This window comes from Saimiri boliviensis, chromosome 4, assembly GCF_048565385.1.
Source record: "Saimiri boliviensis isolate mSaiBol1 chromosome 4, mSaiBol1.pri, whole genome shotgun sequence".
NCBI lineage: Eukaryota > Metazoa > Chordata > Mammalia > Primates > Cebidae > Saimiri > Saimiri boliviensis.
This window is the reverse complement of record NC_133452.1, coordinates 87,786,177-87,811,351: the sequence shown is the minus strand read 5'-3', so window position 1 is coordinate 87,811,351 and position 25,175 is coordinate 87,786,177. Positions and strand designations below refer to the sequence as shown.

The 25,175-nt window shown below is 40.7% G+C and overlaps 1 protein-coding gene across 6 annotated transcripts in view; it reads right to left on the bottom strand.

The window, feature by feature from the left end:
- UBR2 (ubiquitin protein ligase E3 component n-recognin 2) overlaps positions 1-23,848 on the bottom strand; it is a 126,252-nt gene extending 102,404 nt beyond the window's left edge. For 3 of the 6 annotated variants that reach the window (XM_039467489.2, XM_039467488.2, XM_074397808.1), the window contains exons 1-2: positions 23,398-23,848; positions 11,644-11,903 (exon numbers count right to left, since the gene is read on the bottom strand). In XM_039467489.2, coding sequence (XP_039323423.2) covers positions 11,644-11,903; positions 23,398-23,475 — 338 coding nt within the window. In that variant the 5' untranslated portion in view covers positions 23,476-23,848. The remainder of the gene's footprint in view (positions 1-11,643; positions 11,904-23,397) is intronic. The other 3 variants (XM_039467491.2, XM_074397809.1, XM_074397810.1) reach the window with 2 other exon arrangements.
- Positions 23,849-25,175: the final 1,327 nt, after the last annotated feature.

Genomic DNA, 25,175 nt, shown 5'->3' with positions numbered 1-25,175 from the left:
GTCTCCACCTCACAAAGTGCTGGGAATACAGGCATGAGCCACTGTGCCCAGCCAAGTCTTTTGTTCTGACAAGGTGGCTGATGGCTGGGAGCTTCAAGACTGCTTTAGGATGGAAGCTGGTGGCCACGGGACCCAAGCACGTGATTAAAGGGTTGAAACTTAAAGCCCCACCTCCAGCTCTGGGGATGGTGAACTGATCAGCAGTGGCCAATGATGTAATTAATCATGGTTATGTAATGAAGTCTCCACAAAAAAACCAAAAAGACTGGAAGAACTTCCAAATTTCTTTCTTGAATGGAGTCTCATTGTGTTGCCCAGGTTGGAGTGCAGTGGTGTGATTGCAGCTTACTGCAGCCTCCGCCTCCCCGTTTCAAGTAATTCTCCTGCCTCAGTCTCCTGAGCAGCTGGGACTACAGGTGTGTGCCACGATGCCCAGCTAATTTTTGTATTTTTAGTAGAGACGGGGTTTCACCATGTTGGCCAGGCTGGTCTCGAACTCCTGACCTCAGGTGATCCACCTGCCTCGGCCTCCCAAAGTGCTGGGATTACAGGCGTGAGCCACTGTGCCTGGCCTTGTTGTTGTTTTGTTTCTTGAGAAAGGGTCTAGCTCTGTCACCCAGGCTGGAGTGTGGCCTGATCGCAGCTCAAAGCAACCTTAAACTTCTGGGTTTGAGCAGTCCTCCCACTTCAGTCTCCTGAGTAGCTGTAACTACAGGCTCAAGCCACTTTACCTGGCAACTTCTTGGTTTTTTTTCCTTCCTTTTTTTTTTTTCTCTTTTTTTTGGTAGAGACAGCATCTTGGTACGTTGCCCAGGCTAGTCTCAAACTTCTAGCTTCAAGTAATTATCTGCCTCAGTCTTCCAAAGTGCTGGGATTATAGGAATGAGCCACCATGCCTGGCCCCTATAAAAATTCAACAAGATTTAATGGACTTCCAAGTTGCTGGAACTGCACCCAGGGACTGAGGTGCTAGGAGGGTGGTATGCCCAGAGAGAGCATGGACGCTCCTCACCCTTTCTCCCATACCTTGCCCTATTATGTCTCCAATCTGGCTGTTCTTCTGTATCCTTTACAATATCCTTTCTCATAAACCAGTAAGTACAAGTGTTCCCCTGTGTTCTGTAAGCTGTCCTAGCGAGTTAATCCAACCCAAGGAGGAACTACTAGAGACCCCAACGTATGGCTGGTCAGTCAGAAGTACAGCTAGTGCTTGACTTACGACCACGATTGGTTCCGACAGACCGGTCATAACACGATTTGGTCGTAAGTTGAGTAGGCTGTATGTACGGTACTGTGAAACGATGTTATAAAAACATCATTCCTTCTTGGCAGGCTGAGGCGTAGACAAAGACAATTTCCTCTTGGTAGACATCTTGGGAGGGGTTTGATGAAAAATATCCAAGACACAGAACACAAACTGCTGTACCAAGTCTGGGATAACAGTTGAAATGATGCACGTGGAGATGGTAGTGCTGCCGGAAGCTGGTCCACGTTGTCGTAGGCCCAGCTGGGCAACGTTTGCGCTGCCAGATGCGGAGCAGTCGTGGCTAGCGATTGTGGTTGTAAAGTTGAATGGTCGTAAGTTGCATAGGTCATAAGTTGATCAATACCTGTATAGGTGACTACTAATTGCAATTGATGTCTAAAGTAGGGGGGCAGACTTGTGAGACTGAGCTGTTAGCCTTTGGATTCTGACAATAACTCCAGGTAGACAGAGTCAGAATTAAATTGTAAGATACCCAGCCAGTGTTCATAGTTGGAGAAATCCTTAGTGTGAAAAAAAAAAAAAACCTCACCTATCTGGTGTCAGAAGCGTTGCATGAGAATGTAGAGAAAAAGTGTGTTTTTCCCAGAATAATAAAAAAAGGAAGAAAAAAATGAGTGCAAAATGAAAACATTTTCAGACAAGATCGGGACATTCAGGGTGATATGGCCATAGATAATAAAAATATTTTCAGATAAACATAAACTGAGAGAACTAATAATTAGTAAACACAGTAAAAGTCAAGAACAATGGCCCACAGCCTCTGGTTCAACCTGCAACGTAAGAATGATTTTTTTTTTAAGATGGAGTCAAGCTCTGTTGGCCAGGCTGGAGTACAGTGGCGTGATCTCGGTTCACTGCAACCTCTGCCTCCTGGGTTCAAGTGATTCTCCTGCCTCAGCCTTCTGAGTAGCTGGGATTACAGGCACACGCCACCATGCCCAGCTAATTTTTTTTTTTTTTTTTAAGTAGAGACGGGGTTTCACCATGTTGGTCAGGCTGGTCTCGAATTCCTGACCTCGTCATCTGCTCGTCTCGGCCTCCCAAAGTGCTAGGATTACAGGCATGAGCCACCGTGCCTGGCCAAGAATGATTTTTACATGTTTAAACAGCTATTTTAAAAAAGAAGAAGGCTGGGTTTGGTTGCTCACACCTGTAATCCCAGCACTTTGGGAGGCTGAGGCAAGAGGATCACTTGAGTCCAGGAGTTTGAGATCCGTCCTGGCAACACAGTGAGACCCCATCTCTACAAAAAATTTAAAAATTAGTCAGGCATGGTGGCATGCACCGGTAGTCTCAGCTACTTGGGAGGCTGAGGTGAGAAGATTGTTTGAACCTGGGAGGTCAAGGCTGAGGTGAGTTGTGGTTATACCACTGCACTCCTGCCTGGGCAACAGACAGGGCAAGACCCCGTCTCAAAGAAAGAAAGAAAAAAAAATTAAAAGAAAAAGAATTCGCAACAAAGACTGCATATATATTTTCTACTTGGATTTTTACAGAAAAAGCTTGCTAACCTCGAATCCAGGAAAGAATCAAGATCACTGGGAGCAAGATATGTGTAGGTTAATATTAATGGTTATACATATTTTTTCCTATCTTTTCTTGATGTCTTTAAAAGACTAACATGTTAAAGCAAAAAAGGTAACATTGCATTGTAAGGTTTATAATGTTTATAGGTGCAATATATATGACAAGAAGCACAAAGGAGGAAAGGAATAAATGTAACTATAAATGCAAGGTTCATTTATTTAATGTGAAGTACTAAAAAAAGACGTTGACAAGTTAAAGATGCATATTATAATCCTGATTTACCATTTAAAAATATGCAAGAGAATAGCTAAAAAGCCAAAAAAAAAAAAAAAATCAAAATGAAATGCTACAATTTTAATTATCCCAAAAGGAACAGAGGAACAACAAAAAAAAAGAGGGACAAACAGAAAACAAATAGCAAAATAGTAGACCTAAATCAACAACTAATAATTGTAGGCATATCAGTAATTACATCCAACAACTGCGAAATATACCGTCTTTTCAAAGGCATATAGAATAAGACTAACCATGTTGCCAAACCATAAAAGAAGTTTAAAGTTTTGTTGGTTGAGACAGGGTCTGGCTGTATTGCCTAGGCTAGAGTACAATGGTACAATCTCAGCGCACTGCAACCTCCGCCTCCTGGGCTCAAGTTGCTCTCCCACATAGCTGGGAATACAGGAGTGCTCCACCATGCCCAGCAAATTTTTGTATTTTTTTGGTAGAGATGGGGTTTTGCCATATTGTCCAGGCTGGTCTTGAACTCCTGGGCTCGAGCTATCCATCCATCTTAGCCCTCCAAAGTGCCAAGATTACAGGCGTGAGCCATGTTGCCCGGCCCTCAAAACAAATTTCAGTAAATTTCAAAACTGAAACCTTACAGAATGTGTAACTTTGTTAGAAATAAGCTACAACACATTATCTAAGAAAGCCTCAAATACGTGGAAATTAAGCAATGCACTTCTAAGTAACCCATGGGTCGAAGAAGATAATATAAGGAAGAATAATAAGAGTAGAAATCAATAAAACAAAAGACAAAATTAAACAAAGCTAAAAACTGATTATTTGAAAAGGTTAAGAAAATTAATAAAATTGATTAAAAAGACAAAATACAAATTGCTATTATCAGGAATGAAAGAAACATTATAGATACCACAGACATCAAAAGCAAAAGGAAATATGCTCAATATTATGTCAATAAATTTGACATTATATGAAACATATTCCTTGAAAAATATGTAGTACCAAAACTGACATAAGATGAAATAATATTCTAAAAAGCCCTCATAAACATCAAAGAAATTGTTATCAAATATTTCCTTGAAAAAAAAACCCTAGGCCTTGATGATTTATTTTACTGGCATGTTCTATCAAACACTTAAGAAAAAGTCATACCAATTTTACACAAATTCTTCCAGAAATATAGGAAGAAGAAATATATCCCAACTTGTTTTATAAGGCCACTATAACCCTGACAACAAAGACCAGAGAAACATTACAAGAGAATACCAGATTGGTGTATTTTATGAAACACAGAGACAAAAATCCTTCGCACAACATTAAAGAGTTGAATCAGCAATATACACAAGTTATAATTCACGATAATAGAGCTGGATTCATCCAGTAATAAAAAACATTTGAAAAATCAAACAATGCAATCAACCAAACTAATGGAATAAAAAAGAAAAACTATGATCATCTCAATAGATGCAGTAAAGGTACTTGACAACATGCTATAGTCATTTATGATATTTTTTAATTTCTTTTTTTTTTAAATTTTAAGTAGAGACAGCGTTTCACCATGTTGGCCGGGCTGGTCTCGAACTCCTGACCTTGTGATCCACCCACCTTGGCCTCCCAAAGTTCTGGGATTACAGGCATGAGCCACTACACCCGGCTGTCCTTTTTTTTTTTTTTTGACACAGAGTCTTACTGTGTCACCTAGGCTAGAGTACAGTGGCACAATCTTGGCTCACTGCAACCTCCACGTCCTGGGTTCAAGTGATTCTCCTGGGTCAGCCTCCTGAGTAGCTGAGACCACAGGTTCATGCCACCATGCCCAGCTAATTTTTGTACTTTTAGTAGAAATGGGGTTTCACCATGTTGGCCACGCTGGTCTTGAACTCCTGACCTTGTGATCCACTCACCTTGGCCTCTCAAAGTGCTGGGATTACAGGTGTGAGTTACCATACCCAGCCTTTATGATATTTTTAAAAAAATCTTGGTAAAGTAGGAATAGAAGGGAACCTCCTCAATGAGATAAAGGTTATATATGAGAAAATTATACTTAACATCATACTTAATAGTGAAAGACTAATACAGTGAATACTCTTACTTGATACACTGGTTGCAGGATATTACCATTTTTATTCACGTCTTTTTGTGGGCATATGTTTTAATTTTTCTTGGATAAATTCCTAAGAGTGGAATTTCCGGGTAAAAGGGCAGGTATATGTTGAACTTAATAAAAACTGCTAAACCTTTTTTCCAAAATGATTTTATCTAATACAGTATGAAATATTCCTTAATTGCGATTATTGTATATTCCTTACAGAAAACACAAAGTCCTTAAAATAATCTCATTGAAATTTGAATTTAAAGCATTATTATACTCTTCTAAATATCTGCCAGTATATACTACATAGACTTTTGAATTTGCCATTCTATTGAATGATATCTCTTTATGGTTCTTTTTTTCTTTTTAAAATTAAAAAAAAATGTTCAGTGCTTTTTGGGTATCATTATAGCTGAAATTTTCCTTAATGACAGTTTTCCATGTGCTTATTGCCCATTCATCCAGCTTCTCTTGTGAAGTTAATGCTAAGGTCTTTTGTTCATTTTGGGTTGTTTGTCCTTTCATTATTCAGTTTTGGAGTTCTTTATTCTAAATACAAGTCCTTCGTCAGACTCATTTTGTGACCGTTTTCTCCTAGTCTGTGGCTTATGATGGCTTATGGTGGCTTTTGATGATAGAAGCTTTTCATTTTGATGTTCAATTTACCAATTTTTTTTCCTGTGTCCAATAAATCTCTGCCTTCTCTCAAATGGCAAAAATACTTTGTGATTTTTTTTTGAGACTGAGGATTGCTCTGTCACCCAGGCTAGAGTGCAATGGCATGATCTTGGCTTAATGCAACCTCCACCTCCTGGGTTCAAGCAATTCTCCTGCCTTAGCCTGATGAGTAGCTGGGACTACAGGCACATGCCACCACACCTGTCTAATTTTTTTTGTATTTTTAGTAGAGACAGGGTTTCACCATGTTTGTCAGGCCGGTCTTGAACTCCTGACCTCAAGTGATCCACCCGCCTTGGCCTACCAACATGTAGAGGCTGCAGTGAGTCATAATCATACCACTGTACTCTAGACTGGGTGACAGAGTGAGACTCTGTGTCAAAAAAAGAAATAACTAATGGTTTTAAAACTAACACGATGTTGATTCCAATCTCTGGACTATTCATATTATAAACAAACAGCTTGATATGGTTTGGATATGTGTCCCCTCTAAATCTCATGTTGAACTGTAATCGCCAATGTTGGAGGTGGGGCCTGGTGGGAGGTGACTGAATCATGGTGGGGATTTCTCATGAACAGTTTAGGAGCATCCTCTTGGTGCTGTTCTCCCAATAGCGAATTTTCTTGAGATCTGATTGTTTAAAAGTGTGTGGCACCTTCTCTTCACCTCTTGTTCCTGCTCTCGCCATGTGAAATGCCTGCTTCCCTTTATCCTTCAGCCATGACTGTAAGCTTCCTGAGGTCCTTACCTGAAACTGAGCACATGTTTGGGCCATGCTTGTAAAGCCTTGCAGAACTGTGAGCCAATTAAACCTCTTTTCTTTATAAATTATCCCATCTCAGGTATTTCTGTATAGCAATACAATAACAGCCTAACACTCAGTTTTAAAATAGAACCCTGCAAGAGATCAAGACTTCAAGGTTTTCAAAAAGCAAGGCGAAACTGAAAGAACAACCACTCTTCATGGAAATAAGTCGTTCTTCCATATGAGAGCTTTATTATTTCCACACAGAAAAGGAACTGGAACTGTCTGCACCCCTCTGCTTATCATGGCTCAGTAATTTATATGAAGATTATTCAATTTAAAAAAACCTCATGCATGTATACTTTATAGTTACCTATGTGCTTTTACACACTTACTTCATTTTATCCTAATGACTCGGAGGAAAAATAACCCTAAAAAACGTAAAAAAAAAAAAAAAAAAAAATCATTGCTAAAGACACTTCTAATGCTCATCTACATCCCAGTTTCATCTATCCCTGAGACTTAGGAGAATTACACTTTTCCAACCTGTTCTGTAGCTGGACAGAGGCATTAGGACTAGTTTTGCCTAATGAGATTTGGGCAAGGTCATCATTTCTGAGACAAAGCATTTACTTGCTGGGCATGATCTACAAGCTCTATTCTGCTCTTGCTCTATTCTGCTCTTTCAGGTGAACCCTGAAAGCAATGCACCAAGCTTGTGGAAATATAAGATGGGGTGAAGAAACTACCTGGAGCAGAGCCCTCTACTTACCACTGCACTCATCTGAATTGGTCACACAGTCTGAGTAATAAATATATCTTGGTATTTAAGGTCTTTGGGATTATAAGGTTGCCATTTTTAGCATAATCTCAACTGTCATGACCAACAGAATCAGGGCCAAAACATTCCAACAGAAAGAAATGATAAATGTTCAAGGTAATGGACATCCTGCTTACCCTGATTTGATCATTATACTTTATGTTCATGTATAAAAATATCACATATAAATACGTACAACTATATACCAATACAAACCAGCATTAAAGCAAAAAAATTAAGCAAAATTATTTAATAGTTAATAAAGTATCATAAAATACTATCTAGAAACAAAAATATTCCTGACGGCAGCATAAGCCACCCCTGCCCTCAATGCTGATTTCTGATTATCTATAACATTCATGCGATACATTTTTAAATGTTAAAAAAGGTTCTCAATTTAACTATACTAAAAAAATAGGGGAATGAAATCTCACTTCTCTGTATCTTAACAGAAGTATTAAGTTAAACACTGAAGTTACTCATGAAAGTATGATTTCATAATCTACTAGTGTTTTTTCTTAATGGTTAGAAAATGTCAAAATGTACATTATCAAAATCAACACTAAGGTTTTTGCCCACTAAGATTTTTACACTCTAAAACCATTTCTATTTAGTAATGAATAACTAAATGCTAAGTTTGACCACTCTTTTCCTAATAGAGTAAATAAAAAGTAGCTTACTGCCTATAAACACCCAGATAACTTTTTTCTGACATCATGGAGACTTCAGAAAAATAATTTGTGGCCAACACAATTTTAGAAACTATGAACAAATAACTCTCCATGGCAAAACTAATCTATTCCCTTCACAAATCCTTTTTCTAAGTACTATATACAGAAGATCCTTTAATATCATTCTTTCTCATTAAAGAAACCTCCCACATAATGGATATCAGTTACCTCTATCCTGAAGGGTGCAGTTTAGAAACCTCCCCAGAATTCCAATAACCATATTTCATCTTTCTAAATAACAGACTCTATGTCATTTACCAGTGCACTAGGTTTCATGGGAACACCTACTTTTAAAATGAGATACTCATCCCCTGCACCCAGCATGGCCATTTACTGTGAGTTTACTGTGTATCAAGTGTTGTGTAAAGCACTACAAAGGATCTCAACAACACTGTAATAAAGAATCTGGCCGGTCTTTGATCTAGTTCCTGGGAGGTAACCTCTAAACCTCTGGCATTACTTATGTGGTCAGAGTATCTCTGTTATTTGTGGGACTCCCCCACAAATAAGAAAAACTATACATCCTAGAACAAGACTTACTTTGGATCTGTCCTGACAAAACAGGAGGGAGGCTGGGCAGGGTGGCTCACACTTGTAATCCCAGCACTTTGAGAGGCTGAGGCGGGCAGATCACTTGAGGTCAGGAATTTGAGACCAGCCTGGCCAACATGGTGAAACCCTATCTCTACTAAAAATACACAGATAAGCTGGTGGGTGTGCACCTGTAGTCCTGTCTATGCAGGAGGCTGAGGCAGGAGGATTGCTTGAACCCGGGAGGCGGAGGTTATAGCGAGCTGAGATCATGCCACGACAATCCAGGCTGCACTATGGGGTGAGATTCCATCTCAAAAAAAAAAAAAAAAAAAAGAGGAAGGAAAGGCCACTGTGGCCCAGTATAGAACACAGAATCCAAGTAGGGTAAAGGAGGGCAATTATGCAGAGAATTTGGTGGCGGTGGCGGCGGCGGCGGCGGCAGCGGCAGAGATGGTTGCATACACGGGAATAATTAAATAAGCAAATACTTTGAGGAAAATGAGAATCGGGTTTTCTCTTGTCAGAGAAGGAAATTAAAAATACGCAAAGGAAGAAAATTGGAAAGAACCTTAGATGGGAACTGGCGAGCTCCCTACAAATGCATAGTTTTCACTATTTATTGCAATTCATTTATTTAGATAGGTATAAAATAAAGCTCTACTGAGACAGCCTGAGAGTTATAACACCAACAGCAACCAGCACACTTACCGTCTTATTTGTAAACACCATTTTCCACTAAAAAGAACCAGGCTCCCTGGCAAGATGGTTGATTTCAAGTTTGGGGCAGCGAAAAGCTCAAGATAATGCCTGGGACATCTCATACCAGAAAGAAAAGAGAAAAAAAAAAAAAAAAAAAAAAAGAGAAGAGAAAAGAAAAGGAGAAGAAAGGAAAAGGAAAGGAAAAGAAAAAGAGCTCAAAGAATGAGAGAGAGATGAAAAAGAACAAAGACAGCTTGAAGGGGCTCTTACCGGCCAAATCTAGGACAATTTGAGCATAATAATGAGACCCCACAAATACTGATATAAATAAATAAATAAATAAATTGAAAGTTTGATAATGAAGAGGATACTTAATAGTCTCAAAGTACTTCCCCCAATATACTTACTGATCACCTAGGGGAAAAGAGTAATATTACAGCGGAGAAATCTTGCAGACATCCTTTTAATCAAGTGATCAATATCACCAGTTACAGAACTAATCAAAATCATATATACCACCTGACAGGGTTGAAACACATTATTTCTGTGGTAATCCTGTCACAGACGCAACTTGAATCTATTTATGAAAACCAGACACCCAAATTGAGGGGACATTCATAAAATAACTAGTCTGTAATCTTCAAATGTGTCAAGATCATGAAAGTCACAGAAAAACTGAGGAAACGTTCCAGACTGAAGATTACAAGACAGGATATACAAATGAATGATTTGGAACTAGATCCTATTGATACAAAGGGCATTATTAGAACAACAGGGTCTCAACTTTCTAACTGTAAATTGGGAGGTTCAACTAGGTCTACTGCTCCAAACATCAACAGAATACTCAAAGTGGTTTCTGTAATAGCAAACAAAAAACTAGATCTAATAGTCTTTCAATATATATACTGTTCTCTATTGAGACTCTAAATATGCTGATAAAGAAAAACTACCATAGATACCCAGAGGCCTTCACCAAAATTAGCTTATTAAATTTAAATTTTACAGGAAAGTTTTAAGGAAAAAGTTAAATAATGTCTCCATCAACAGCACATCCACACAAAAGAATATTATCTAGCTACATAAGCTGATATGGAAAGATGTTAAGCTACTGTCAAATACAGAAAAGAAAATTTAGCTCAGTAGATGTAACATATTCCCATCTTTATTTATGTGTATATGTATGTAGCTTTAAAACTGCCACATATCTTGGCCTATGCACGCAAAGAAAATTTCTGAAAGAGGACAGGTGAGGTAGCTCACATCTGTAATCCCAGCACTTTGGGAGGCCGAGGCGGGTGGATCATCTGAGGTCAGGATTTCGAGATCAGCCTGGCCAACATGATGAAACCTTGTCTCTACTAAAAATACAAAAATGAGCTGGGTGTAGTGAATGCCAGTAATCCCAGCTAGTTGCGGGGCTGAAGCAGAATTCCTTGAACCCAGAAGGCGGAGGCTGCAGTGGGCCAAGATCACAGCATTGCACTCCAGCCTGGGCAACACGGTGAGACTCTCTGTCTCAAAGGAAAAAAAAAAAAAAAAAAAAAGAAAAGAAAAGAAAAAGAAATTTTTCTTTTTATCTAATTTCTGAAAGGATATATGTTAACAATTATTAATTCTGGAAAGTAGGATAGTCAAAAAAGAGACAAGGCACTTTATTCTCTATCTTTTACCTTTGTATACTCAATTTACAACAAGAAATTTAAAAAAGAAAAGTCTTCCTAATAGCAGTAAATATGTATAACACCCATGTCTTGGTTTCTAACTACCATTCCGAAATGAAAAAAAAAAAAAAAAAAATCCTTTAAGAAATGGCTGATTCTACATACGGGTCAGAGCAAGTACAAAGTGAGCTAGGGGCATCTTGTTGTGCCAGAAAGGAAAGAAGCACCCACAAACTAATGAAGGTATGTAAAAAAGACAAAGAAGCTGGTGTGACGGGGCTCTCACTAGCCAAATCTAGGGCAATCTGAACATGAGAATTACCGTAACTAAAAAATATCAAGAAAAGCAAGAAAGTGATTATAGCAAGAGTCAAGATGTCAGTTAATTATGGGGGAAGGAAGAAAGCACACAGTAGGCTTCCAGAATGCCACTGACAATCTATTTTTTGATCTCAAGAATAATTACAAGAATGTTCATTTCATAATTATTTAAATTATACTGTATGTTACATATAATCTATATATTTTAATTAAATAGCATGTATTTATAATACAGAAGTTTTTAAACAAAATTTTAAGGTTTCAGGGAAAAAAAGAGGTCAAATAAAATAAGAGCCTCCTAGAAAGAAAATTAAAATATTTTACCTGCAAGAGTATGTAGGCTCTCCTACTTTAAAAACACGACCACAAAGATGAGAAGGTTTGTTTGCTTGTTCAAGTTTCGGAAATCCAAATGCAGGATCTTCACCACAAAGGTACCATTCCATCGGTCCCAACAAAACATGCTGTGCCAGCATGTCTTCTTTCTGTGGAAAAGGGTTGGGACCCCTGCAGTAGATTTTGGGTACAGAGTGGGCTAAATGCTGGTACACTTCTCTAGTGAGGTCAGTTGCTTGCAGCCATTTCTTTAAAATAAGAAAGAAAAAAAAAAAAGAAATGGTTTTAAACACCAATAAACTAATTTGAACAAACTCACCCTACTTTCTTTGAGGTACAAAAATAACGATAAAAGCTTGTTAAAATATTTTGTTTACGACACTCACCACTGTACGTTAGAAATTTAATCTATGAAAATGCCAAGTATTTTTAAATTCTACTTTTAAGTGTAAGTAAAATTAAAATGAAACAAGCCCCCCTCCTCTCCTGCAAAGTGACTCTTGAAGCAATCTTCTCTGGGCAGTACAAGAAAATAATTACAATAAATCATTATACAAGATATTAAGCATTGGGCTCATCTGATGTCCTTTCTAAGGCTTTGCTCAAATGTTATTCTCACTGTGATATGAATTGTCATGTCAGTATGTCCACAGGAAGAGTGTACAGTGAACATGAACAGCCAGTACACTACATTTCTCAAGGACTGATAAACAAGTTTATATACCAGTCTCTCATGAATAAATCAGTCCACAAGAGACTGTCACATCAAAGATGAACCTCTCTCTATAAGTGCTTTTCCGTTTGCTCTCCTCACTAAAAACAAATTGTAAAAGGCCACTTTTCTCTGACCCCCTTATCCTTTATGTCCACCTGTTACAATTATACTTAGATCTCACAGGCACCAACTCTATAATTGAATGCATGATCTCCCCTGCACCCTCCACCAAAATCTGTTAGTCTCCCCATTTCCCTATTTTAGCTCAACCTGGATATACACACTGAAAAATCTGAAAAGCTTCCTTTTTCTTCACCCCCAGCATCCAATCAATCATCATATCTTGTCTATTAGGCTTCCTAAATATCCGCTGAATCTGTCCATTTGTTTCTCCAGAGCCACTACCTTCACTACCCTAATCCAAACCAGCCCCTCACTCCCATAACCAGGGTTAGTGCAATAATGTCCTAACCGGTATCACCACTGGTCTTGCCCTTCTGCAATTCATCTTCCAACTCTACTACCAGAGTTATTTTTGCAATATGTCAACCTGATCGTGTCATTTAGCTTCCCATTACATTTAGGATCCAGTCTCCTGACAGGGCTTACAAGTCCTTTGTCCTTATTGCATTCTCCAATCTTTTCCTCTTGATCTGTATTACTTCTCCCTTTCTGCTTTACAAAGCTGTTTTCTATTCATTGTTCAGATCTCAATTTGTTTTTTACTTTCTCTAAGACGCCTTCTCAGTGTATTCCCTGCCCCTGCCTCCCTTCCTCACACCATCAAGTCTAAAACAAAATCTGGCCTCCGTGAGCATTTAGTAAAATCTGTTAAGCGAACTGCTAAGTGATCATAAATGTGTTTATACTACTTATTGTAACATAACATCAACACTCCAGAAAGATGCTTCGTGTGGTTTTTGTTTGTTTGTTTGTTTGTTTGTTTTTAAAGACAAGGTCTAGCTCTATCGCCCAGGCCGGAGTGAAGTGGCACAACTTTGGCACACTGCAATCTCTGCCTCCTAGGCTTGCACCATCCTTGCACCTCAGCCTCCCAAGTAGCTGGAACTAGAAGTGCATGCCACCACGCCTGGCTAATTTTTGTATTTTTTTTTTTTTTTTGGTAGAGCCAGGGTTTTGCCATGTCACCCAGGTCTTAAACTAGTGAGCTCAAGTGATCCACCCACCTCAGCCTCCCAAAGTGCTGGGATTACAGGTGCATGTGGCTTTAATGAAAGCAAAGACAAAGGAGATTCAAGCCTGTAGCAAGGATCAAATATCAGCCTCTAAAATCAAACAAAATAGGCCCTAAATAAGGCACCCTTCAAATCACCTCCTTTTTTCCCCCCTATTTCTTTGTTTTCCCTTTACTGTGTCATTCATCCCTGTTTCCTCTGCCAACTCTGCCTATATGTTTGTTTTCCATATTGCTTTGTGTAATTATAAGTCATTCTGCCTCTAAGCCAAGTAAAAAATTTAAAACTAAAAAAATATGAAAAGAGGCCAGATGCAGTGGTTTACGCCTATAATCCTAGCATTTTGGGAGGCCAAGGTGAGTGGATCACCTGAGGTCAGGAGTTTAGGAACACCCTGGCCAACGTGGTGAAACCCCATTTCTACTAAAAAAAAAAAAAAAATTAGCCAGGCGTGGTGGCGAATGCCTGTAATCCCAGCTACTCAAGAGGCTGAGGCAGGAGAAATCGCTTGAACCGGGGAGGCGGAGGTTGTAGTGAGCCAAGATGGCGCCATTGCACTCCAACCTGGGTGACAGGGCAAGAAAATGTCTCAAAAAAAGAAAAAAACCAAAAACAAAAACAAAAAAACTGAAAAGACTCAGTTCTGCTAGAATGCAGTTAACTGAACGGTGAACAAAACCCACAGATGGGGGAGGAAAGGAGAAAGGGGGAAGTGGGTTGAAACACTATCTATTGGGTACTATGCTCACTACCCACATGCAATATATTCATGTAGCAAACCTGCACATGTAGCCCTTATATCTAAAATAAAAGCTGAAATTAAAAAAACCTCACAGATCCAATGTTTACCTATGGATTACCACCTAAATTCCCGTTACATCTTTACTAAGAAAAGAGTGTGTTCAAGTGGTATCTAACTTCATAAGGAGGCAATATAAGGTCTTCACTTTAGCTATTACTTCTATACTCTTCAGACGACTCTTTCTAAAAATAAGATACAGAGAGAGATTTTAAATATTCCTGAGGTGATATATATTAACTTTCTAGTCAATTTCATGTTTTCAGAGAACTTTTACTAAAAATGTAAAAATTCTGTTCATAAATTAAGGAACTGGATAGAAGCTTATCAACAAAAACAGTGAGAGGTTTCACCCTTAAGGTGAAACTATTTTCCAAACATTACCGATATTGTTGCATTTACTTTATGCCAGTAGGAAAGAGACTTTTTTTTTTTTTTTTTAAATTGAGATGGAGTTTCTTGTTGCCCAGGCTAGAGTGCAATGGCACAATCTCAACTCATCACAACCTCCACCTCCCAGGTTCAAGCGATTCTCCTGCTTCAGCCTCCAAACTAGCTGGGATTACAGGCATGTGCCACCACACCTGGCTAATTTTGTATTTTTAGTAGAGACTGGGTTTCCATGTTGGTCAGGCTAGTCTCGAACTCCTGACCTCAGGTGATCTGCTTGCCCTGGCCTCCCAAAGTGCTGAGACACTAAATTCCTTTTTAAACCATAGCATTTCTTCTCTGGTGGTCTGGTGGTTAGGAAAACAAGAAAAGAAAAAGTAAAAAACAAAACAAAAAAGCAGCAGCATTTCTTAGGAGACAATCCTACAGGTTTAAGTATTCTCTCCCTTTAGAGTGACTGAATCAAATTTTTATATATAATACACATCCTTTAAATTCAGTAATTATAAAGAGGACAAGTTTAAAAAAAAAAAAAAAGCAGAGTCCTCAACAAGCATACTAGCTGCATTCTTCAAGCTAAAAGGTATCTTTTTTTGGCCTCAAAGGTAAATGTTTCAGTTTTCACCCACTGTCAGCTAACCAAAACAAGAATGAAGGTAGTCAAATTATCCTAAGAAATTATCCTCTCTCTCTCTTCTTTTTTTTTGAGACAGTCTCCCACTGTCACCAGACTAGAATGTAGTGTTGTGATCTCGGCTCACTGCAACCTCTGCCTCCCGGGTTCAAGCAATTCTCCTTCCTCAGCCTCCTGAGTAGCTGGGACTACAGGTGTGCGCCACCAAGCCTGGCTAATTTTTGTATTTTTAGTAGAGATGGGGTTTCACCATGTTAGCCAGGCTTGTCTCAAACTCCTGACCTCAGGTGATCCACCCAATTCGGCCTCCCAAAGTGCTGGGATTCAATTTACTCTTTATGAATGAAAAATTAAGCAGTAAGACCAAAATAATTCACCTCCATGTTCCTGGAAAGTTAAGTGTTTCAGACTATTTTAATTTACAACATATTGAAAGATTTTATTTAAAAAACAGTTTTTGTTTTTCTTATATTTTATGTTCCCATTCCTGTAAAACTTCACAGTTGCAGAATTGTAATAGAGGGAGAATGAAAGGTTTCTTTAGAAAAGAGTCTAAAAAAAATTCATGTAGTCTAGTAGTTGTAACAAGAGAGCAAATTTGTTCATAGATTTCCTCAACAAAAATTCAGAAGCTAGTATCAGCTTCTGGTTAAGGAAAAAAAACCCAGCTGGGCCGCGTGGCTCACGCCTGTAATCCCCGCACTTTCGGGAGGCCAAGGTGGGTGGCTCATTTGAGTTCAGGAGTTCGAGACCAGCTTGGGCAATATGGCAAAACTCCGTCTCTACTAAAAATGAAAGAAAATTAGCTGGGCATGGTGGTGCATGCCTGTAGTCCCAGCTACTCAGGAGGCTGAGGTGGAAGGATCACCTGAGCTCAGGAGGCTGAGGCTTCAATGAGACATGATCACACCACTGCACTTCAGCCTGGGTGACAGAGTGAGATCATGTCTCAAAAAAAAAAAAAACCCAAAAAAAAAAAAATTAGCCACTTTATATAAAAATAGTAGTAAAACAAGCAAGTACTTCATTCTTTATTACATATTATTATAATTATTAACAAGACTTAAAGGTCTGGTTCAAGAAAGGCATGCATATGCTCCCCTTCTTTAAAATCTTTACTACTGCCGGATGCAGTGGCTCACGCCTGTAATTCCAGCACTTTGGGAGGCCGAGGTGGGCAGATCACTTGAGGCCAGGAGTTTGAGACCGGTGTGGCCTACATGGTAAAAGCCCCATCTCTACTAAAAATAGAAAAATTAGCTGAGAGTGGTGGCAGGCGCCTGTAATCCCAGCTACCTGGGAGTCTGAGGCAAGAGAATCGCTTGAACTTGGGAGCTGGAGGTTCCAGGGAGCCGAGACAGCACCACTGCACTCCTGCCTGGAGGACAGAGTGAGCCTCCGTCTCAAAAACGAAAATAAAAACGTTACTACCATTATATGAAAAACTCACCATCACCTAAAAGATCTGGGCTCTATAATAAGCACTTGAACTTGATTAAACATACATACTTAATATAAAAAGAAAAATTTGTGACCGTCTTTCAGAAGTAGCTTACGCATTTTCCCCAAAGAATAAAATCTATAGCTTTTCATATTAGTTCTCACTGACATATGCTAACTGCAACTGTTTCTGCAACACAAAAAATTATTGTGATTTCCAGTTTGGCTGGCATTTTAATTTGTCTTTATTTCAGACACTTGTGGCTGTCACACCCATGTGGCACAAGAGAAGTAATAAGCATTCACTATTCACTATCTTACTAGAAGTCCCTCTTAAGGGAAGTAAAGAAACTGTCAACTCATTCCTCTAAAGTAAACATGTTATGACAGTGTTTCCAGGAGCTTTCCTTTTATTGAATGCTAAATTTAAGCCTTGGGATAGAAAGCAAGTACAATAAACACAAAAAATGAAAGAATCCCTAGGGGTTAGCCTTTTATTACACTCTCCAATTATTGTTCTATACCCAATTAAAATTGTATCTTTTTTTTTTTTTTTTTTTTTTTTTTTTTTTTTGAGACGGAGTTTCGCTCTTGTTACCCAGGCTGGGGTGCAATGGCGCGATCTCGGCTCACCGCAACTTCCGCCTCCTGGGTTCAGGCAATTCTCCTGCCTCAGCCTCCTGAGTAGCTGGAATTACAGGCACGCACCACCACGCCCAGCTAATTTTTTGTATTTTTAGTAGAGACGGGGTTTCACCATGTTGACCAGCATGGTCTCGATCTCTTGACCTCGTGATCCACCCGCCTCGGCCTCCCAAAGTGCTGGAATTACAGGCTTGAGCCACCGCGCCCGGCCTAAAATTGTATCTTTTAACCACTTTTGGTTTTACTTTCAAACAAGGAGAAGCAACATGTAAGTTAATCATAAAACAACTAGCACTCATAATCATAAAGACACTAATGCTCAATTGGGAGTTTTGGGGAATATGTTGAGAAAAAAATTTAAACAAATTACATTAAGAGCTCTACAAATGAAAGAGTGTGTTTACAAATAAAAATAATATAGAAATTTAATATGCCAAAAGACTAATTGAAAATGAGCAAAGAAGATACAAAAATGGCCAATAAGCTCATAAAAAGATGTTCAACATCATGAGTCATGAGGGGAATGCAAATCAAAACCACAATGAGAAAGCACAACACCCAAAAGAATGGCTGTAATCAAAACGCAGGCAAAAACAAGTGTTGGCAAGAATGTGGAAATATCTGAACCCTCATACACTACTGGTGGGAATGCAAAACAATGCAGCCGCTTTGGAAAAATCTGGCCGTTCCTCAAAAGAGTTAACATATGACCACCAATTTCACTCCTAGGTATATATATACTCAAGAGAAACAAAAACATAGGTTGCCACAAAAATGTGTACAAGGATGTTCATAACTTGATTCATGACTCCCAAAGAGTACAAACAACCCAAATACTCACCAACTGATGAATGGATAAATAAAATATGGTTAATCTATATAAAGGAATGTCATGTTATTTGGCAATTGAAAAAGAAGGAATTACTGATACAGGTTGAGCATCCCTAATCTGAAAATGTGAAATCCAAAATGATCCAAAATCTGAAATTTTTTGAGTGCCCACATGATGCTCAAAGGTCATGCTCAAGGAAGTCCTCATTGGAACATGTGGATTTCGGACTAGGGAGGCTCAACTGGTATAACCGCAAATATTTTAAAATCCAAAAAATCCAAAATCCAATACACTTCTGGTGGCAAGCATAACAATACTCAACCCGTATATAGTATAACATGGAAAAACCTTTAAAAGATTATCCTAAGAGAAAGAAGTCAGCCACAAATGACAATATGTTGGATTCCATTTATATAAAATATCTAGAACAGGCCAGGTGCGGTGGCTCACACCTGCAATCCCAGTCCTTCGGGAGGCCAAGGCAGGTGGATCACGAGGTTAGGAGTGTGAGACTAGCCTGGCCAATATGGTGAAACCCCACTGCTACTAAAAAATACAAAAATTAGGCTGGGCACAGTGGCTCACACCTGTAATCCCAGCACTTTGGGAGGCCCAGGCAGGCAAATCACCTGAGGTCAGCAGTTCAAGACTAGCCTGGCCGACATGGTGAAACCCCATCTCTACTAAAAATAAAAATTAGCTGGGTGTGGTGGCTTGTGCCTGTAGTCCCAGCTACTCGGGTGGCTGAGGCAGGAGAATCACTTGAGCCCAGGAGGCAGAGGTTGCAGTGAGCCGAGATTGCAGCACTGCACTCCAGCCTAGGCAACAGAGTGAGACTCTGTCTCAAAAAAACCAAACCAAACCAAAACAAAAATTAGCTGGGCATGGTGGTGTCCACCTATAGTCCCAGCTACTAGGGAGGCTGAGGCAGAAGAATCATTTGAACCTGAGAGGCAGAGGCTGCAGTCAGCTGAGATCATGCCACTGCACTCCAGCCTGGGTGACAGAGTGAGACTGTCTAATTAGACCTTGGGAGTTTAGGTGAAAATGGGGAGTGACTGCCAATGGGTACAGGATTTCTTTTTTTTCTTCTTCTTTTTTTTTTTGAGACGGAGTTTCGCTCTTGTTACCCAGGCTGGAATGCAATAGCGTGATCTCGGCTCACCGCAACCTCCGCCTCCTGGGTTCAAGCAATTCTCCTGCCTCAGCCTCCCTAGTAGCTGGGACTACAGGCGTGTGCCACCATGCCCAGCTAATTTTTGTATTTTTAGTAGAGACGGGGTTTCACCATGTTGACCAGGATGGTCTCGATCTCTTGACCTCGTGATCCACCCGCCTCGGCCTCCCAAAGTGCTGGGATTACAGGCGTGAGCCACTGCGCCCGGCCGGGTACAGGATTTCTTTATTGGGATGATAAAAATGTCCTAAAATTGATCATAGTGATGGTTGCACAACTTGGAATATACTAAAAATCACTGAATTTAATTGTACAGTATGAGTGTTACATCTCAATAAAACTGTTTAAAAAATGCAAAGAAAAGATAACCAATACAGACCTAAAACTCTACATAAAACAAATTCATATTTATTTTATTAAATTTGGTTTTTCTGGAGACAAGGTTTTACTCTGTCACCCAGGATGGAGTACAGTGGCATGATCATAGCTCACTATAACTTCAAACTCCTGGGCTCAAGCGATCCTCTCCACTTAGCCTTCTGAGTAGCTAGGACTGTAAGTCCATGTCACCACACCCAGGTTTCTTTTTCCCCCTCAAGTAGAGACAGGGTCTAGCTATGTTGCCCAGGCTAGTCTCAAACCCTTGGACTCAAGTAGTCCTCCTACCTCAACCTCCTAAGTAGCTGGGATTACTGGCATGAGCCAGTGCTCCCAACCTATATTTCTTTTACACTCAGGGAAAAACAACATATTTACTTTTTTGTTGTTGTTGTTGAGATGCAGTCTTGCTCTGTCACCCAGGCTAGAGTGCAGTGGCACTATCTCAGCTCACTGCAACCTCAGTCTCCTGGGTTCAAGTGATTCTCTTGCCTTAGCCTCCTGAGTAGCCAGGATTATAGGGGTGTGCCACCTCGCCCGCCTCATCTCTGTAGTTTTAGTAGAGATAGGATTTTACCATGTTGGCCAGGCTAGTCTCAATCTCCTGACCTCAAGTGACCCGCCCACCTTAGCCTCCCAAAGTGCTAGGATTACAAGCATGAGCCACCACATCTAGCACATTTACTTTGAAAACCATAATCACTCATTGGAACACACTATAACCATATGTCGTATGGAATGTAAACAGAGTCAAGAAGCGTTGGAAAGTCATACTTACAGAATCAATTCCAACAAGAAAAGAGAAGACTGAGAAGAGAGGGCCACTGCAATATCCTAAACTTACAAATATCTAAGAGTCAGCTTAGATGCTTTTCTTTATGAGGCATACCAGCTAGAATGGATGGGATCACAAAAAGTTCTTCCTCCTCATAACAGGAATAAGAAAAGCGGTGTGTAAATGAAATGTGAAAAGGATGACACGAGTGCTTGTTAGGTGATTTTAAATGGAAGCGATCCTAACAAATTATCAACCGCAGAGGTCTAAAGCCTGCAATCACTGTTTACTTGTTTCTCTTCCCTAAAATTTATTTTCAACCTAAGAGAAAACTTCATTGATTTAATTCGTGACGAAAAGCTGAAGCCTAAGCTGAAAAAGTAGTTTTAAGTGTTTGCTGTTTTAACTTAATTAGACAGCAAAGCCCTCACAAAGGAAGGCAAGATTAAGGTTATATAGCTGAAGGAATTTTATATTTTAATATTCCTTTTCGAGGTCAGAGGATCCCTAGAGCCTAGGAGGTGGAGGTCAGGGCTGAAGTGAGCTATGATCATGTCACTGCACTTTAGCCTGGAAAATAGTGCAAGACCCTATCCCTTACCACCGCCCTCCCCCCAAAATTGTGAGTTTGCATCTTCTTTATTTGAAAGAATTTTGTTGGCCTTCAGACTAAAACTTAAAAAAACAGAACTGTTCAGAAAGGCATTTAAAAGTAAATAGGGTAAAAGGTAGCTCCGAGTGTGGTGTTCACAAACTCAAATTAAGTCCAAATTGATAATTTTTTGTTGCATTTCCCTGGAAAATTCTGTTTTGAGAATTTCACTGAACAAGAACTAGGAGCACTGGCCTCCAGCACTAGTTTTATAACCAGTTTCCTCAGGAGCCTCTACCAACTGGAGAACCTCTAATTACTTGATAGTTGACACTTTTAGAACGGGATAACGGAATCTGTACGCTGTATCACTGGGCTGAGACACAAAATTCAGTGAGAGAAAAAAACTATGACAGTACTTTGAGGTAAATAACAGATTAGAATATCAATTAGAAGAGGCATGGAGAACAAACAGCTGTAATTATTTCACAGTTTACACTACTTTTTCTTTTTTCAAATCTTGGATAAATGAAAGACAGAAATTCCTTAGGTTGTGCAATATTAAGTAGGAAGCAAATGAAAACAGACATAGACTAAACAAGTAAGTAGGTTTTAAAAAACACGCCCAAGGCTGGGCACAGTGGGTCACGCCTGGGATCCCAGCACTTTGGGAGGCCCAGGCAGGCGGATCACCAGAGGTTGGCAGTTTAAGACCAGCCTGACCAACATGGAGAAACCCCATCTCTACTAAAAATAGAAAATTAGCCGGGCATGGTGGCGTATGCCTGTAATCCCAGCTGCTTGAGAGGCAGAGGCAGGAGAATCGCCTGAACCCGGGAGGCAGAGGTTGCGGTGAACAGAGATTGAGCCACTGAGCAGCCATTGAACACTCCTGCCCGGGTGGCAGAGAAAGACTGAGTCTCAAACAACAACAACAACAACCACCACCACAACCACAACCACCACCACCAAACCTACACCCAAACAAGCAAAGATTCAGCATTCAACACTATTTCGTTAAACTTTTCACTCCTACTCCTGACATTTCTTTCTACCCAGACTTAATGTCCTCACCAATTCACACAAAATAACTACTCACTGATCAACAGCTCCACGGTGGCCCTAATCCCAAATTTTGTTCGTAGCATTCAGATTGCTGGCTTTTATTCACGGGTCATTCCCTTCCTAGCAGCCTTTTTAGTTCGAGGTCTTAGAGGTGGGGCCCAAGCTGTTTTGGTCCATTCATAATCATTCTGGACAGTCTCTTCTAATGGGTCTTCCCTGTCCTTATTGGGGAAAGAGGCCGTCGAGTTTATTATTTGACAACTCTGCTATTTACACTGGCATATTCATATTATAGTTTTCATGCAATACTCTGAATGGTTTTACGTTTGGAGCATAACTGGTCTACTACACTGTGGCCAATTCTCGAGTTTAGCTTACACGGTATTTGTTGAAAGATGCTCTATCAACGTTATATAACATTTGTTCTCCATCCAATTACCCTTAACCCCTAGAAAAAATATTTAAAAAATTTCCCAGCCTCCACGACTACTTCCTCATACTCAGTAAACTTTTCACACATGCATCAACATTGTCAATTAACCAAACCGGTGGAAAAAAAAAAAAAAAAGCACTGAGAGGGGTAATGAAGGGTAGTGTTGTTTGCCTGCCTGGTGTCTGAGGCAGTCCCAAAAACAAAGTAGGGGCTGGGTTAGGGTGGCATGTTTAGGCGGAGGAGCACACTGCTCTGCTTATCTCAGGAAAAGCAATCACCTAGATAAAGTGTGTGTGTGTGGGGGTTATACCAAAAACACAAAAAACATCTCTTCTCTTCCCAGAGCTGATATAAAGGGCAAAGGCCCATGTGTTGGAGACTTAATGGGAGGCTGGGGAAAAGGAGGTATGATGGAAGAGCCGTGGGTTCTCCTGGGCGAAAAGGGAAAGTAAAAGTGGTTAGTGCACAGAGCACCTCTGGGGGCTGCTGAAAATGGAAAGAGGAGGGGCAGGATCGGTGGCCTCCCCGGGCTGTTACCCCACAAGGCGAGGTCCGGCACAGCTGTTACCCCAAATCTGGGCCGCGCTGCTCCAGGGACGTCCAGGAGTCGGTTCCTCCCCACGGGCGCGGCCTGCGAGGGCCGGATGTACCCGCCCGGGTCCGGCACTCACCCCCGCAGTCTCCTCGGCCGAACATTCCAGCAAACTCCGGTCGATGGCCTGCACCTCTGGCTCCAGCTCCGACGCCATCTTCTCTCCTCCTCCTTCCCAGCGCTACCGCCGCCCGGAGAGCTGCAGCCTCACCTCGGCCCCGGCGGCCTCGACAGCCACCGCCACTCACTGCCCCAGGCAGTCAGTCCAGGAGCCGTCTAAGTGGCTGCAGGTGGGGCAGGAGAGGGAGAGAAGGGTGACGTGAACCGGAAAGGAGGGACAGCGGCCTCCTGTGCTCCCTCCCAGGTGGAGCGCCCAAGAGTCAAATCACTGGCTTGTCCCTGACCCAGGGAAGGACACAGAAAACCCCAGGCCTGACACTCTCGCTGGCTGACCACTACCGCGTCCTGCACCGGGAAAGGGGCAATAACACCCAGGAGGCAAAGCGGAGCGTTCTGGGTACTGTAGTCTTCCCCAGCAAGACAGGGAAAAAGGTGGCGCCCTAAATACGATGCCCCTCGAACGCATTATGGGAGTTGTAGTTCATTCCCAGAGGACGCTGGATTAAATGACAGATAAGCGGGCGGGGCTTTTCTGCCCAACGAGAATCATGGGAAGAGAGTCGTGGAAAGTAGCGCCCCCTGGAAAAAAAGGCGAAGAGCAAGATACTTAGGGGAATTGTAGTTTTTATTTCCTGAATTGCGGGTTTGTTCCTTTTTGTATCTCCAGCTTCAAGAACACTGCCTGGCACGTGGTAGACCCTCAAGGACTTGCCGGTGTGGCTTAGGGTACTCAAAGGAATGAATGAATTACCTTGTATTCCTGTGGTTCTATGTTCTGTCATCCATCCAATCCTCATCTTTTATACGAGTAATGGAGGTGAACATTACCCAGGTTTTTGAAGGTTTAAAACATGTTTTTTTAAGACTTTTCACACGCCTGTAATCCTAGCTCTTTGGGAGGCCAAGCCGGGCGGATCACAAGGTAAGGAGATCGAGACCATCCTGGCTAACACGGTGAAACCCCGTGTCTACTAAAAATACAAAAAAAAAAAAAAAAAAAAAAAAAAAAAAATTTACCGGGGCGTGGTGGCACACTCCTGTAGTCCCAGCTACTCAGGAGGCTGAGGCAGGAGAATCGCTTGAAACCGGGAGGCAGAGGTTACAGTAAGCCGAGATCATGCCACTGCACTCCAGGCTGAACCACAGAGTGAGAATTTGTCTTAAAAAAAAAAAAAAAAAAAGTCAAACACTTTAGTGATGACCACTTATAAACTTTATCACAAATCTTGCTGCAAAAGAAAAAGAGTCTATTAGGCCAATTCAAAGATTTACTTTGGATAGAGACATTTGATTTCTATAGATAGACCAAGCTTGGTGGCTCATGCCTATAATCCCAGCTCTTTGGGAGACCCAGGAGTTTGAGTTCAGTCTGGACAACATAGTGAGACCGTCGTATCTGATAAAAGTCAAAAAAGTAGCCGGGCATCGTGGTGCGCCTTTAGTCCCAGCTACTCGGGAAGCTACGATGGGAGGATTGCTTGAGCCCAGGCAGTTGAGGCCACGGTGAGCTGTGATAGGCCTGCTGCACTCTAGCCTGGGTTACACAGGTGATACCCCGTATCAAAAAAGAAAAAAAAAAAAAAGAAAGGAAATAGGTAAACATTGATAGACTAGCTATCAAAGAAAACTATGTTTAGTTAAAGGTGATTAGACTCTTGACTGACAGTGGGTGACTGGGCTTCTTAGAACAAGTCTTCTACCTCTTTGGAGTTTGTCAGAAAATGGCTTACACCTTTT